The 16,290-nt window shown below is 46.3% G+C and overlaps 1 protein-coding gene across 1 annotated transcript in view; it reads left to right on the top strand.

Annotated features, from left to right (window-relative positions):
- Nucleotides 1–16,290, top strand: part of LOC135553390 (neurobeachin-like) — a 334,327-nt gene that overhangs the window by 249,344 nt on the left and 68,693 nt on the right. Inside the window, exons 43-44 of the mRNA XM_064985529.1 lie at nucleotides 14,470–14,587; nucleotides 14,772–14,874. Of these exons, the coding sequence (XP_064841601.1) occupies nucleotides 14,470–14,587; nucleotides 14,772–14,874 (221 nt within the window). The remainder of the gene's footprint in view (nucleotides 1–14,469; nucleotides 14,588–14,771; nucleotides 14,875–16,290) is intronic.

Genomic DNA, 16,290 nt, shown 5'->3' with positions numbered 1-16,290 from the left:
ATTATTGACAAACTTGGCTGGACGTTTGGGGCAGTGATCTGGCAGCCAGCAGCAGCGGCCTGATGTGATGTATATTCATCCTTTTATCCCAGTGGTCCCAAAGCACCAGCTCCCTGCTACTACTACCAGCCCCGCTCGCTACCACCAGCCAGCACCGTGTCATCTCTCCACACTCCAACCACCACACAAATGGATAGTGACACTGATTATGCAAATCTGTATCCTATTTTCCCCAATACCTGCTTTAGGAGCCTGGTACTTTATTGAAGTTGAGATATGGGAATGGGAGAGGGAACCGAGCGCTTCGCCTCCTAACTATAATCTCAGAGAGTTTGAACGTTTCCCTATTTCCTTCCACCCTCATAACAGTCATAACAGTTGTCATGGCGAGGGAAGATCAGATGGAAGGCATGCTTTGATATTTAGGAAGACTTCAGCATCAACCTGAAAGGGACCTAGTGGGGATTATAGTTGCAGTAAAAGGTTGGTTTGTGACAGGCATCGGTCATAGAGCTCAGATATATGTCTCCTCTCATTTACTTAACGAAACATAGCAATACTTTTTTTATGGATTAGTCCTCAAGAGAAAATTTCAGAACACTTTTCCCCCCAGTATGAAACACTGTTGTTTTTTTCACTATAAAACCTGCTTTTCAGTGATTGGTTTTTATTTATTTATTTATTTTTTGTATTATTTTTTAGTAATTTTACCCCAATTTCGTGGTATCCAATTGTTGTAGTTGCTACTATCTTGTCTCATCGCTACAACTCCCGTACGGGCTCGGCAGAGACGAAGGTTGAAAGTCATGCGTCCTCCGATACACAACCCAACCAAGCCGCACTGCTTCTTAACACAGCACCATCCAACCCGGAAGCCAGCCGCACCAATGTGTCGGAGGAAACATCGTGCATCTGCCAACCTTGGTTAGTGTGCACTGCGCCCGGCCCGACCCAGGAGTCGCTGGTGCGCGATTAGACAAGGATATCCATACCGACCAAGCCCTCCCTAACCCGGACGACTCTAGGCCAATTATGCGTCGCCCCACGGACCTCCTGGACGTGGCCGGTTATGACAGAGCCTGGGTGCGAACCCAGGGACTCTGATGGCACAGCTGGCGCTGCCGTACAGCGCCCTTAACCACTGCGCTACCCGGGAGGCGTATTGGTTTTATTTTTGGTTTGGTCCTGATGGTCTGTTGAATGGCCTCTTGTTGTTTCCCACCCCATGCTGTCTGCACACACACACTCACACACACACACACACACACACACACACACACACACACACACACACACACACACACACACACACACGCACACACAACTATAATGGAAGAGAAATTAGATGCATATTCCAGAGCTGCTTGACATGTGTTGACACACAAAATGAGATGTGTTTCCTTTGTTTTGAAATTAGGGTTGAGAGGCCCAGTGCCTGTGTTGCGATTAATTTAAAGAAAGAAGAGATGAATACATTTCTGACAGGATGGTGAGCAGAAAGCCGAGTGGAATAGTTTCACTATAACAGCATGCCTCGCATAAAGTGGAACAGTCACACATGGTAAAATAAGTTGTGAAATGTGTTGATTGGGGCTGGGGTGTCTCTCATTCTTACTTTGTGAAATGTGCAGAATGTTATCCTATCTACACTTAAGCTGAACATATCTACACCCATTATAAACTTGAGATACTGCACTGAACAAAAATACAAACGCCACATGTAAAGTGTTGGTCCCATGTTTCATGAGCTGAAATAAAAGATCCCAAACATTTTCCATAATCACAAAAAGCTTATTTCTCTAAAATTGCATGCGTAAATTTGTTTACATTCATGTTAGTGAGCATTTATCCTTTTCCAAGATAATCCATCCAGTTTACAGGTATGGCATATAAAGAAGCCGATTAAACAGCATGATCATTACAAAGGTATACCTTGAACTGGGGACAATAAAAGGAACTCTAAAATGGGCAGTTTTGTCATACAACACAATGCCACAGATGTCTCAAGTTCTGAGGGAGTGTGCAATTGGCACGCTGACTAGCTGTTGCCAAACAATTTAATGTTAATTTCTCTACCATAAGCCGCCTCCAATGTAATTTTTGAGAATTTGGCAGTACATTCAACCGGCCTCACAACCGCAGATCACATGTAACCATGCCAGTCCAGGATCTCCACATCCAACTTCTTCACCTATAGGATCGTTTGAGACCAGCCACCCGGACAGCTGATGAAACTGTGGGTTTGCGCAACTGCAAAATGTCTTCACAAACTGTTAGAAACCGTCTCAGGGAAGCTCATCTGCGTGCTCGTCGTCCTCACCAGGGTTTTGACCTTACTGTAGTTCACATCGTAACCGACTTCAATGGGCAAATGCTCAACTTCAATGGCCACTGGCTCTTCACGGATGAATCCCGGTTTCAACTGTACCCGGCAGATGGCAGACAGAATGTATGGCATCGTGTGGGTGTGTGGTTTGCTGATCAATGTTGTGAGCAGAGTGCCCCATGGTGACGATGGTGTTATGATGTGGGCAAGCATAATCTACAGACAACAATCACAATTGCATTTTATCGATGGCAATTTGAATGCATAGAACTACCGTGACAAGATCCTGAGTCCCATTGTCGTGCAATTCATCTGCCGACATCACCTGTTTCAGCATGAAACAGGGCTCCATGGCGCAAAGATTTGTAAACAATTCCTGGAAGCTGAAAATGTCCCAGTTCTTCCATGGCCAGCATACTCACCAGACATGTCACCCATTAACCATGTTTGGGATGCTCTGGGCATGTATAGCAGTGTGTTCCAGTTCCCACCAATATCCAGCAACTCGCACGATCAGTGAAGTGGAGTGGGACAACATTCCACAGTCCACAATCAACAGCCTGATCAACTCCTTTGACACTTATGAAATGCTTGTAATTATACTTCAGTATTCCATAGTAACATCTGACAAAAATATCTAAAGACACTGAGGCAGCAAACTTAGTGGAAATTAATGTGTTAAAACTTTTGGCCACAACTGTACAACCATGGTAAACTATAGTACTTACAGTTGAAGTCGGAAGTTTACATACACTTAGTTTGGAGTCAATAAAACTCGTTTTTCAACCACTCCACAAATTTCTTGTTAATCTTGATACTCCCCATCCCGGATCCGTGATCGTGAATAAAGCCTCAGGCTCATTAGCATAACGCAACGTTAACGATTTCTGAAAATCGCAAATAAAATGAAAATAATGCGCCTGCTCTCAAGCTTAGCCTTTTCTTAACAACACTGTCATCTCAGATTTTCAAAATATGCTTTTGAACCATAGCAAATCAATAATTTGTGTAAGAGTATTGCAAGCTAGCTTAGCATTTTGAGTAGCATTTAGCACGCAACATTTTCACAAAAACCAGATAACCAAATAAATAAAATCATTTACCTTTGAAGAGCTTCGGATGTTTTCAATGAGGAGACTCTCAGTTACATAGCAAATGTTCAGTTTTTCCTGAAAGAATCTTTGTGTAGGAGAAATCGCTCCGTTTTGTACATCACATTTGGCTACCGAACCGAAAATTCAGTCACCAAAACGTCAAATCTTTTCCGAATTAACTCCATAATATCGATCGAAACATGGCAAACGTTGTTTAGAATCAATCCTCAAGGTGTTTTTTCACATATCTCTTCATTGATATGCAGTTTGTGGAAGCCTGCTTTCCCCTCAGAATCGCATGGAAAAATACCAGCAGCTGAAAAAGACGCACCAATTTCGACGGAGGACACCGGGCGGACACCTGGAAAATGTAGTCTCTTATGGTCAATCTTCCAATGATGTGCCTACAAATACGTCACAATGCTGCAGACACCTTGGGGAAACGACAAAAAGGGCAGGCTCATTCCTCTCGCATTCACAGCCATATAAGGAGACAATGGAAAACGGAGCCTCAAAAATCCTGCTGATTTCCTGGTTGCCGTTTCATCTTGGTTTTGCCTGTAGCTCCCGTTCTAGGGCAGCCACAGACAATATCTTTGCAGTTCTGGAAAATTCAGAGTGTTTTCTTTCCAAAGCTATCAATTATATGCATAGTCGAGCATCTTTTTGTGACAAAATATCTTGTTTAAAACGGGAACGTTTTTCATCCAAAAATGAAATTGCGCCCCCAGAGTTTCAAGATTAACAAACAATTTTTTGGGCAATTCGGTTAGGAAATCTACTAAATTTTAGTAAATTTTCCAATAATTGTTTTCAGACAGATTATTTCACTTATAATTCACTGTGTCACAATTCCAGTGGGTCAGAAGTGTACATACACTCAGTTGACTGTGCCTTTAAACAGCTTGAAAAATTCCAGAAAATGGTGTCATGGTTTTAGAAGCTTCTGATAGGCTAATTGACATAATTTGAGTCTGCACATGGGGACAAAGATCGTATTTTTTGAAGAAAAAAAACAAAAACAAAGTTAAGGTATTGGATTGGCCATCACAAAGCCCTGACCTCAATCCGATAGAAAATGTGTGAGCATAACTGAAAAAGCGTCAAAACCTGACTCAGTTACACCAGCTCTATCAGGAGGAATGGGCCAAAATTCACCCAACTTATTGTGGGACGTTTGTGGAAGGCTACCCGAAACGTTTGACCCAAGTTAAACTATTTAAATGCAATGCTACCAAATACTAATTGAGTGTATGTAAACTTCTGACCAACTGGGAATGTGATGAAAGAAATAACAGCTAAAAAAATTAACCATTCTCTCTACTATTATTCTGACATTATACATTCTTAAAATAAAGTGGTGATCCCAACTGACCTAAGACAGGAAATGTTTACTCGGATTAAATGTCAGGAATTGTGAAAAACTGAGTTTAAGTGTATTTGGCTAAGGTGTATGTAAACCTCTGACTTCAACTGTACAGCTTTTTCCTTATCTGATGTCCAATGCTCAGTCCCTATATGCTTCTGTGCACCTTGTCATGGATGGATAATGCTGTGCTTCAGAAAATATTTGCATCCATTGATTTTTTCCCATATTTTGTTGTGTTACAGCCTGATTTTAAAATGGAGTAAATTGAGATTTTGTCTCACTGGCCTACACACAATAAACAATAATGTCGAAGTCAAATTATGTTTTTCTAAGTATTAATATAAAAAAGAAGGGCACTTATTAGTAGATGGATAAAAAAATGTAAAAAGCAGGCATTGAATATCCTTTTGAGCATGGCTAAGTTATTTATTACACTTTGGATGGTGTATCAATGCACCCAGTCACTACAAATCCCTCCCTCCCTCCCTGAGGTCAGGTTGTAAACCAGCGTTCACAGTGTATGCTGTTTCTCCCTCCTTTCCCTCCCGAGGTCAGGTTGTGGATGCAGTGTTCACAGTGTATGCTGATGCTCCAAATTACTGTGTGTGAAATCCTCCCCACTCTCCTGGGGGAGCAGTCATATCACTCTCCTTTCATATCCTCACCCTCTCTCTCTCTCTCTCTCTCTCTCTCTCTCTTTCCCTCCTTCTCTCTCTCCTTCTCCTTCACTTTCTCTCTCTATCTCTCTCTCCCTCCCTCCGTCTCTCTCTCCTTCTTGTTCTATCTCTCACTCTCACTCTCATCTGTTCTCTCCATCTCCTGGGCTGTGGATCAGGCAGTGTCAAGGCTTTCCACTAGAAGCCTATTAGCTGTGTGCAGGGAGAGCACAGAGGAGCTACTATGATAGCAGGTTGTCACTCTGCTCCCCTCTCCTTTATAACTGTATCAGTCATGCTGGCTTGGGGCCTGACTCAATCATCTTATTATGGCCCCATCTCAGCAGAATTGACTGACACGCACACACACACACACACACACACACACACACACACACACACACACACACACAGTTATTACAGTTTTTCTCAATTGCTAAAACACAATTTCTGAAACCTTGCTCCATTTCCTGAAAACATTAAACACAAAACCTCATCTTCAAGCACTGTTTATATAACCTCTGACTCCTCTCGCAAAATGAAACATTCGCCTCAAAATAGTTTTATGTGTTCAAAATCAAACACTGCTCTCAAATCATAAACAAAGTGATCAAAATGACATACACTCTCAAGCAGTCAGTAAACAATACACTGAAAAATAGAAAAAACATTGTTCAAAACATACAATTCTCAGGGAGAAGTACATTTTAATCTAAAAAAATATGAATTGTCTTTTGATGAACAAAAACATGTTCTATCATAGTAGCTGAAAAATGATCAGAAATTACTACTCTGCTTTGCTCTTTGCAATTTTCTTTTTTTGTTCTTCCTCCTCCTTGTACCCCTATATTTATAGTACTGTACCCTGCATCACACAAACTTGTCCGTTGTCTCTGTGATACTGTAATTCTTGTTCTTTGTTGATATGAACCTGCAACCAGTCAAAATCTATTGAGTAGTCAGTACAGTTAATAAATGTAAAGCACAATGTTCAGGGCCATACAATTTGTCCATTGTACAGTATACAGCCTACAATTCACTGTACTACAGTATACAATACTAAAAGGGACAAAAATCAAAGGAGTAAACATGTGCTCAATGTGCTTCTTCTTGTCTTTGGGCTGGGTCAGGCCAGAGCCCTTCGTCGACATCACAAGTCATTTTGTCCCTCCTGAGGCAACGGGGGAAGAAGCCTCTTGTGTGTCGTATCCAGCCCTGAAATGATTCCTCACCTATATCACCACAGGCTAAATCCATGGTTTGCAGCAGATTTACCCTGTTGTAGGGTTGTGTATCATACACTTTCCATCTCCAAGAGGAGAAAAACTCCTCAATCGGATTCAGGAAAGGCGAGTATGGAGGGAGGTACAAGTTCATAAACTGCCCATTGATGTTAAACCATTCCCTTACCTGAGCAGCTCGGTGGAAACTGACATTGTCCCACACTATCACATAGGTGGGAATGGGATTCGTATTTAGCTCTTGACCCTGCTGCTCTTGAACCTGCTGCTCAAATAAAATTATCTTAGATTGGCAATAAAATCTTAGAAGGTGCTGGGTGTTATATGGCCCGAGTGTAACATGGTGATGTAGAACACCATGGTTGCTGAATGCAGCACAGATTGTGACATTGCCACCTCGTTGACCAGGGACTTCAACAACGGCCATGGTCATCGACAAAGATGAACTCATGGGGTCTGTCCAAGGATTCCAAGTCAAATATTGTCTGTGTAGAAATACAATATAATGTATGTAGGATTTTGTAAGTCATACAGAGACAGTGCTATACTGTAGAGTACAATTAGGCTTCTGATTCACAGACATTGTATGTACTGAAGAGTAATGTCATTCACATAGTATGTGTTAGTACTGTAGACAATCTGGATTACAGTAAATGTTTCTGAATGTACACTTACTTGCACATACTGAGCTCACAGTTCTTTCACCCTTGGTGAGTTGCGCTCAAACAGTATTCTGTATGTACTCTGTATACTTGTTTCATTCGCATCCTGTTACGATGGAGGACACGGTCAACTGTGGAAATGCTCACACTGTCGATTCCCTGGAAGTGTGTGTTGTCTTGTATCACTCGTTCCTGGATTTCTCTGAGTCGTATTGCATTATCTTGAAGGACCATGCCAACTATAACGGCCTCTTGCTCCCGAGTGAGTATAGCTGTCCTTCCACCTGCATGTGGCAGCCTTGCAATTCTACAAAAAGTAGTTGTGCAGTTACAAAACATATTCATGCAGTACAATACATACCGTGATTAACTTTACAAATGTCTATTGAAACAGCTGCATATAGTGTAGTACAGTAAATTTGCAATTACAAAAATACAGTAGTAAACTGTACCTGTTCTCTTCTCTGAATGTCCTTACTATGGTGGACACAGAGAATCGGCTCAAATTGGGTTGCACTCTAAGTCCTGCTTCCCTCATTGTCAGTCCATGGACAAGAACATGGTCTATAACTGTTGCTCGAATTTCATCAGATATGTCCACTCTTTGTCTTCCTCTTCCCCTTCGTCCTCCTCTTCCTCTTTCTTGCCCTCCTCTTCCTCTTCCTCCTCGTCACCCACCTCGCATACGCACTCGTCCTCGTCCTCTCACATTGTTTCTTCTATCCATTCTCAGACTTTCTCCTTCCCACCTTCAACAACCTGTTTGCTCTCTGAACTGGCTTATATTGGTTGTGTCGCATCATTTGAAACAGGTTAAATCAATTTTGAGTGGTTGTGTTCAATCAATGACATATTTTCTCTATTTGTATTTGATTGTTGCCACTTGTGTTTACCAGTATGGATGACATGTGCATTAGAGTGCAGAATGGGTTTTGAGAATGTGTTTAGAGTTTTGCTGAAAAGTCTTAAGTCAGATCTGCAAATTGTGTTTTGCCATGTGAAATGGTTTAAGGTATTGACAACAGACTGTGTTTACCATGTGAAATGGTTTAAGGTATTGACAACAGACTGCATAATTAGCTAAATGAGTCCAGGCAACAGAGAACCTTGTTCAGCCAATGGGGTTTAGTGTTTTAGCAATTGAGAAAAACTGTAATGTAAGTCACATTGACATGAATAAATAAATGCTATGAATGTGTGCTGTTCAATAAGGCTGGACAGTACAGGGTTAATGTCAGTCACAGCATAGGACAGTATGCTAAAACACCAATGAACAAAATGAAGACCAGTTGCTGCTTTGGACTCTGAAAACTAAATGTAGTGTTCTATTTATGTCTATGTAATGTTTTCTATGTTATTCCATGTGAGCTTCAGCCTAAACACTGCTGTCACATATGTCTCTCCTAATTTCAGCTGTCACAATATTTCTCCACACTGATGTGATATTCCACAGGCTCAGTGCAGCTATCCACCCTCTGTCACATCACACAGGGACAGGAAACAAAAGACAGAAACGTTCAATTGCATTATGGTCATTATAGGAGAGGTATGATCTCCACCCAGCTTAGAGACCAGCACACACACACCATGGGATCTTAATGTGTGTGTGTGTATGTGGGGAGGAACCTGCATGGAAACAAAGGGCTTGTCCGTCTCCAGCCCCTCCCAAGCCCCACCTCGCCCCCCCTGCAGTGTGACAGCCTGTGAGCAGAGCAGAGCAGAGCAGGGCGGGTGACAAGGCGGGTAGTGGGGTGAGTAGGTGGGGGCGGGTGGAGGAGTCGCGGGGTGGGTCTGGAGGGGCCTGGTCCTCCCCGGTCATCCTTCCTGGTGGTGGGCTGATTAGATTGGGGCCGAAGTCTCCAGCTGGCAGGCAGGACTGGGCTGACACACACACACACACACACACACACACACACACACACACACACACACACACACACACACACACACACACACACATACACACATACACGGGCAGGACTGTCTGTGACTGGGTGCTGGCTGACTGGCTGGCTGGTAGGCCGGCTGGCTGTGTCCCAATCGCTCTTCAGCTCTGACACCTCTGACAGCTTCAGCAAACAGGTTCATTAAATGACATTTCTTACAGCTGCTTCTCTCTCTGGGCTTTGTCAAGCCTCCAGTCTACAGGGGCCCCTTTCTCTCTGGGCTTTGTCAAGCCTTCAGTCTACAGGGGCCCCTCACTGCTTGTTGGTTTAAACCAAGGCTTTGTTGTTCTGACATAATGTTTTGATGTGGGCTGTTTGAAGCGGAGGCTTTTTAGCCTGTGTGTTGTTGCTGGTGAGGCCTTAGGCCTGCTCTGTATTTAGCCCTGTGGCCTGGCCTGCCTGCTCTCTGTTCCCAGTCACAGCAACAGACTAGAGGAACCAGGAAGGGGTATTACATCCAGGTAGACACACCCGCTCCTATAGTTTTTAATGTAAGGTTGATCAGGCCATGCATTATAATAGTATTCTCTTGTCATTTCTCAGTTGTTTCTGCATATTCTCATCTTTCCTCATCCTGATCTGTTCACAATCTCTCCATTCATCCATCTGTACCTTTCTCTACCTCTCCTACTCTCCACCTTTCCCTTTCCCCATCTCTCCTTTTCTCCATCTACCCCCACTCTCCATCTCTCCATCTTTCCTCTCCTCTTCCTCCTCCTCAGCAGCTCCATACTACAGGCGTCCTCTGAGCAGACAGTCTCTATGACAACTGTTAGAGTCTGGGGTTGCTGATTTGTCAACCTGGGGCAGCACAGGGAGGAGAAACAAAGATGCCACCACCCCTCCCACCACCTCTCCCTCCCTCCCTCCCTCACTCCCTCCACCTGCCACCTTCCTCCCTTCACTCCACTCCTCTCCATCTAATCCACTTCTAATTGAGCTCCAGAGACTTTGATGTGGCAGGTAGGTCGAGCCACAGCTATTCCAGGGAGAAATTAAGGCACCGCTGCCTCTCTCCTCACCTCTTCTCCCCTCTCCTCTCCTCCCCTCCACCTTCCCATCCTCTCCTCCTCTGCTCCTGCTTGTCACTGTTTTAAATGAGCATTAGCATTGGACCTAACCTCCCCAGCCCAACATCTCACTCTGCCTCCCTCCCTCGTTCCCCCCTGGACTGTCAGTCAGGCTTGAGCTACATCCCCTCTCTGTGTGTTGTGTTTCGGCTGTTCTCTCTCGCACACCTCCCTGGCTGGTTCTCTTGTCTCTGTCTGTGTCCAGCTACACTGATAAGATGGGAATGTGTGTGATTGTAACCTGGGGAGACTAGGCCGCCCCAAGGGCTCAGACAGTGTTGGACGAGGAAGGAGGGAGGAAGGGGGGAAGGAGGGAGGGAGGTGTGTTAGGGGGATCATTCTCACCTGTCACGAAGGCCTCTCTTGATCTCCCTCGGTAGACCTGCTGTCCTAGAGGTGCTGCACACTAATGATCCCCCTCTCCTCATCCCCCTCTCCTCTCCTCTCTTTTGCTCACCCCCATCCTTTCCTTTTTCCTCTCCTCTCTCACCCTCTCCTTTCCTCTTCCCTCTCCTTTCCTCTCTCACCCTCTTCATTCTTCTTCCCTCTCCTCTCCTCTTCCTCCCTCTCCTTCCCTCTTTCCTCTCCTCTCTGACCCTCTCCTTTCCTCTTTCCTCTCCTCTCCTCTCTCACACTCTCCTTTCCTCTTCCCGCACCTCTCCTCTCCTCTTCCTCCCTCTCCTTTCCTCTTCTCTCTCCTCTCCTCTCTCACCCTCTCCTTCCCTCTTCCCTCTCCTCTCTAACTCTCTCCTCTCCTCTGCTCTCTCATCCTCTCCTTTCCTCTTCCCTCTCCTCTGCTCTCTCATCCTCTCCTTTCCTCTCTCCTCTCCTCTCCTCTCCTCTCTCACCCTCTCCTCTCCTCTCCCTCCCCCTCCTTTCCTCTTCCCTCTCCTCTGCTCTCTCATCCTCTCCTTTCCTCTTCCCTCTCCTCTCCCACCCTCTCCTTTTACTCTTCCAGCATCTCTTCTCTCCTCTCCTCTCCTCTCATCTCCTCTCCTCTCCTCTTCCTCCCCCTCCTCTCCTTTCCTCTTCTCTATCCTCTCCTTTCCTCTTCTCTCTCCTCTCCTTTCATCACCCCTCTCCTCTCTCCTTCCCTCTCCTTTTACTCTTCCCGCACCTCTCCTCTCCTCTCCTCTGCTCTCTCATCCTCTCCTTTCTTCTTCCCTCTCTCGTCCTCTCTTTTCCTCTTCCCTCTCCTCTCCTCTCTCACCCTCTCCTTTTACTCTTCCCGCACCTCTCCTCTCCTCTTCTCTCTCCTCTCTCACCCTCTCCTCTCCTCTTCCTCCCTCTCCTTTCCTCTTCCCTCTCCTCTCTAACCTTCTCCTTTATTCTTCCCTGTCCCCTCCTCTACTCTCTCACCCTCTCCTCTCACCCTCTCCTTCCCTCTTCCCTCTCCTCTCCTCTCTAACCCTCTCCTTTCCTCTTCCCTCTCCTCTCTAACCCTCTCCTTTATTCTTCCCTGTCCTCTCCTCTCCTCTTCCTCCCTCTCCTCTCCTCTCTAACCCTCTCCTTTCCTCTTCCCTCTCCTCTCTAACCCTCTCCTTTATTCTTCCCTCTCCTCTCCTCTGCTCTCTCATCCTCTCCTCTCCTCTCTCACCCTATCTTTCCTCTCCTCTCTAACCCTCTCTTTTCTTATTCCCTCTCCTCTCCTCTGCTCTTTCATCCTCTCCTTTCCTCTTCTCTCTCCTCTCCTCTCTCATCATCTCCTTTCTCATCCTATCCTTTCTTCTTCCCTCTCTCATCCTGTCCCCTCTCCTCTCCTCTCCTTTCCTCTCCTCTTCCCTCTCCTCTCACCCCTCTCTCACCCTCTCCTTCCCTCTCCTCTCTCACCATCTCCTTTCCTCTTCTCTCTCCTCACGTCTCCTCTTCTCCTCTCTCTCCTCTCTTCTCCTCTTCCTGCCCTCCTCTCCTCTTCCTCCCTCTCATTTCCTCTTCCCTCTCCTCTCCTCTCTAACCCTCTCCTTTCCTCTTCCCTCTCATCTCTAACCCTCTCCTTTATTCTTCCCTCTCCTCTCCTCTGCTCTCATCCTCTCCCTTCCTCTTCCCTCTCCTCTCCTCTCTCACCCCCTCCTTTCCTCTTCCCGCACCTCTCCTCTCCCTCCCTCTCCTCTCCTCTCTCACCCTCTCCTTCCCTCTTCCCTCTCCTCTCCTCTCCAACCCTCTCCTTTCTTCTGCTCTCTCATCCTCTCCTCTTCTCCTCTTCTCATCTCCTCTTCTCATCTCCTCTATCATCCTCTCCTTTCTTCTTCCCTCTCATCCTCTCCTTTCTTCTTCCCTCTCTCATCCTCTCCTTTATTATTCCCTCTCTCATCCTCTCCTTTATTCTTCCCTCTCTCATCCTGTCCTTTCTCCTCTCCTCTCCTCTTCCCTCTCCTCTCTCACCCTCTCCTCTTCTCTCTCCTCTCCTCTCCTCTTTCTCCCCTCTCCTCTCCTCTCCTTTCCTCTCCTCTTCCCTCTCCTCTCTCACCCCTCTCTCACCCTCTCCTTCCCTCTCCTCTCTCACCGTCTCCTTTCCTCTTCTCTCTCCTCTCCTCTCCTCCCTCTCCTCTTCCTGCCCTCCTCTCCTCATCTCTTCCTCCCTCTCATTTCCTCTTCCCTCTCCTCTCCTCTCTAACCCTCTCCTTTCCTCTTCCCTCTCATCTCTAACCCTCTCCTTTATTCTTCCCTCTCCTCTCCTCTGCTCTCATCCTCGCCCTTCCTCTTCCCTCTCCTCTCCTCTCTCACCCCCTCCTTTCCTCTTCCCGCACCTCTCTTCTCCTCTCCCCTTCCTCCCTCTCCTCTCCTCTCTCACCCTCTCCTTCCCTCTTCCCTCTCCTCTCCTCTCTCACCCTCTCCTTCCCTCTTCCCTCTCCTCTGCTCTCTAACCCTTTCCTTTCTTCTTCCCTCTCCTCTCCTCTGCTCTCTCATCCTCTCCTCTTCTCCTCTCCTCCTCTCCTCTTCCTCCCCATCCTTTCCTCTTCTCATCTCCTCTATCATCCTCTCCTTTCTTCTTCCCTCTCTCATCCTCTCCTTTATTATTCCCTCTCTCATCCTCTCCTTTATTCTTCCCTCTCTCATCCCGTCCTTTCTCCTCTCCTCCCTCATCCTCTCCTTTCCTCTATTCTCTTCTCATTTCCTCTTCCCTCTCCTCTCATTTCCTCTTTTCTCTCTCATCCTCTCCTTTCCTCTCCTCTCCTTTCTTCTTCCCTCTCGTCTCTCATCCTCTCTTCTTCCCTCTCTCTCCTCTCTTCTCCTCTTCCTGCCCTCCTCTCCTCTCTAACCCTCTCCTTTCCTATTCCCTCTCCTCTTCCCTCTCATCTCTAACCCTCTCCTTTATTCTTCCCTCTCCTCTGATCCTCTCCCTTCCTCTTCCCTCTCCTCTCCCTTCCTCTTCCCTCTCCTCTCCTCTCTCACCCCCTCCTTTCCTCTTCCCGGCTCCTCTCCTCTCCTCTCCTCTTCCTCCCTCTCCTTTCCTCTTCTCTCTCCTCTCTCACCCTCTCCTTCCCTCTTTCCTCTCCTCTCCAACCCTCTCCTTTCTTCTTCCCTCTCCTCTCCTCTGCTCTCTCATCCTCTCCTTTCCTCTCCTCTCCTCTCATCCTCTCCTTTCTTCTTCCCTCTCCTCTCTCATCCTTTCCTTTCTTCTTCGCTCTCTCATCCTCTCCTCTCCTCTTCCCTCTACTCCCTCATCCTCTCCTTTTCTCTTCCCTCTCCTCTCCTCTCTTCTCTTCCCTCTCCTCTCCTCTTCTCTCTTCTCTTCTCGTTTCCTCTTCCCTCTCCTCACGTTTCCTCTTTCCTCACGTTTCCTCTTTCCTCTCCTCTAATCCTCTCCTTTTCTCTTCCCTCTCCTCTCTCACCCTCTCTTCTCCTTGTGTTGGTGTTGATGGGTGTAACCCAAAGGCCTCTTCTTTCTGTTTTTTTACACCCTGGTTGTGGGTTGCAGACCATCTGAAATAGGTGTTAAAGACACAGAGGTGAATCTGGAGTGGGAAATAGAATATTTAGAGACAATATACGTTTACAACCTTGCTGCAACATAGCACCTCTTCTGTGTTTGTCACAATGTAAAACCTTTGTGTGGTCTCTTCCCCTCCTGCCCCCCCCCCCTCTTTTCCTCTCCTCTCTGCAGGTCCTGGCATACTCAGAGGGTCTGCATGGTAAATGGATGTTCAGTGAGATCAGAGCGGTCTTCTCCAGGCGATACCTGCTCCAGAACACTGGCTTGGAGGTCTTCATGGCCAACAGGAGTAAGCATCACACACACTCACTACGTCCCAAATGGCACTCTATTCCCTATATTGTGCACTACTTTGGAGCAGAGCCCGTAGTGCACTACATAGAGAATAGGGTGCCATTGATGATATGTAATAAACTGCTTCTCTTCACCACTTTAACATAGAATGAATACAGTTTTGTTATCTCTCCTCCCAGCATCAGTGATGTTTAACTTCCCAGACCAAGCCACAGTGAAGAAGGTGGTCTACAGTCTACCCAGGGTCGGAGTAGGAACCAGCTATGGCCTACCACAAGCCAGGTAAACCATACACCTATATTCACACGCATACACACACACACACCTACATTCACACGCAAACACACATACACACCTACATTCGCACGCAAACACACACACACCTACATTCGCACACACACACACACACACCTACATTCGCACGCACGCAAACACACACACACACACTTACATTCGCACGCACGCAAACACACACACACACACACCTACATTCGCACGCACGCAAACACACACACACCTACATTCGCACGCAAACACACACACCTACATTCGCACGCAAACACACACACACACCTACATTCGCACGCAAACACACACACCTACATTCGCACACACACACACTTACATTCGCATGCACGCAAACACACACACACACACACACACACACACACACACCTACATTCGCACGCACGCAAACACACACACACCTACATTCGCACGCAAACACACATACCTACATTCGCACGCAAACACACACACACACACACACCTACATTCGCACGCAAACACACACACCTACATTCGCACGCAAACACACACACACACACACCTACATTCGCACGCAAACACACAACAAACACACACCTACATTCACACGCAAACACACACACACACCTACATTCACATGCAAACACACACACACACACACACCTACATTCACACGCAAACACACACACACACACACACACACCTACATTCACACGCAAACACACACACCTACATTCACACGCAAACACACACACCTACATTCACACGCAAACACACACACACCTACATTCACACGCAAACACACACACACCTACATTCACACGCAAACACACACACACCTACATTCACACGCAAACACACACACCTACATTCACACGCAAACTCACACAAACCTACATTCACACGCAAACACACACACACACACACACACACACACCTACATTCACACGCAAACACCTACATTCACACGCAAACACACACACACACCTACATTTACACGCAAACACACACACACACCTGCATTCACACGCAAACACACACACACACTTACATTCCCACGCAAACACACACGCAAACACACACACACACACACTTACATTCACACGCAAACACACACACACTTACATTCACACGCAAAACACACACACTTACATTCACACGCAAACACACACACACCTACATTCACACGCAAACACACACACCTACATTCGCACGCATGCAAACACACACACACATCTACATTCGCACGCAAACACACAACAAACACACACCTACATTCACACGCAAACACACACACACACACCTACATTCACACGCAAACACACACACACACACCTACATTCACATGCAAACACACACACACACACACACACACCTACATTCACACGCAAAGACACACACACACACACCTACATTCACACGCAAACACAC

This window comes from Oncorhynchus masou, chromosome 13, assembly GCF_036934945.1.
Source record: "Oncorhynchus masou masou isolate Uvic2021 chromosome 13, UVic_Omas_1.1, whole genome shotgun sequence".
Taxonomy (NCBI): Eukaryota; Metazoa; Chordata; class Actinopteri; order Salmoniformes; family Salmonidae; genus Oncorhynchus; species Oncorhynchus masou.
This window is presented reverse-complemented; position numbering and strand designations above follow the sequence as displayed.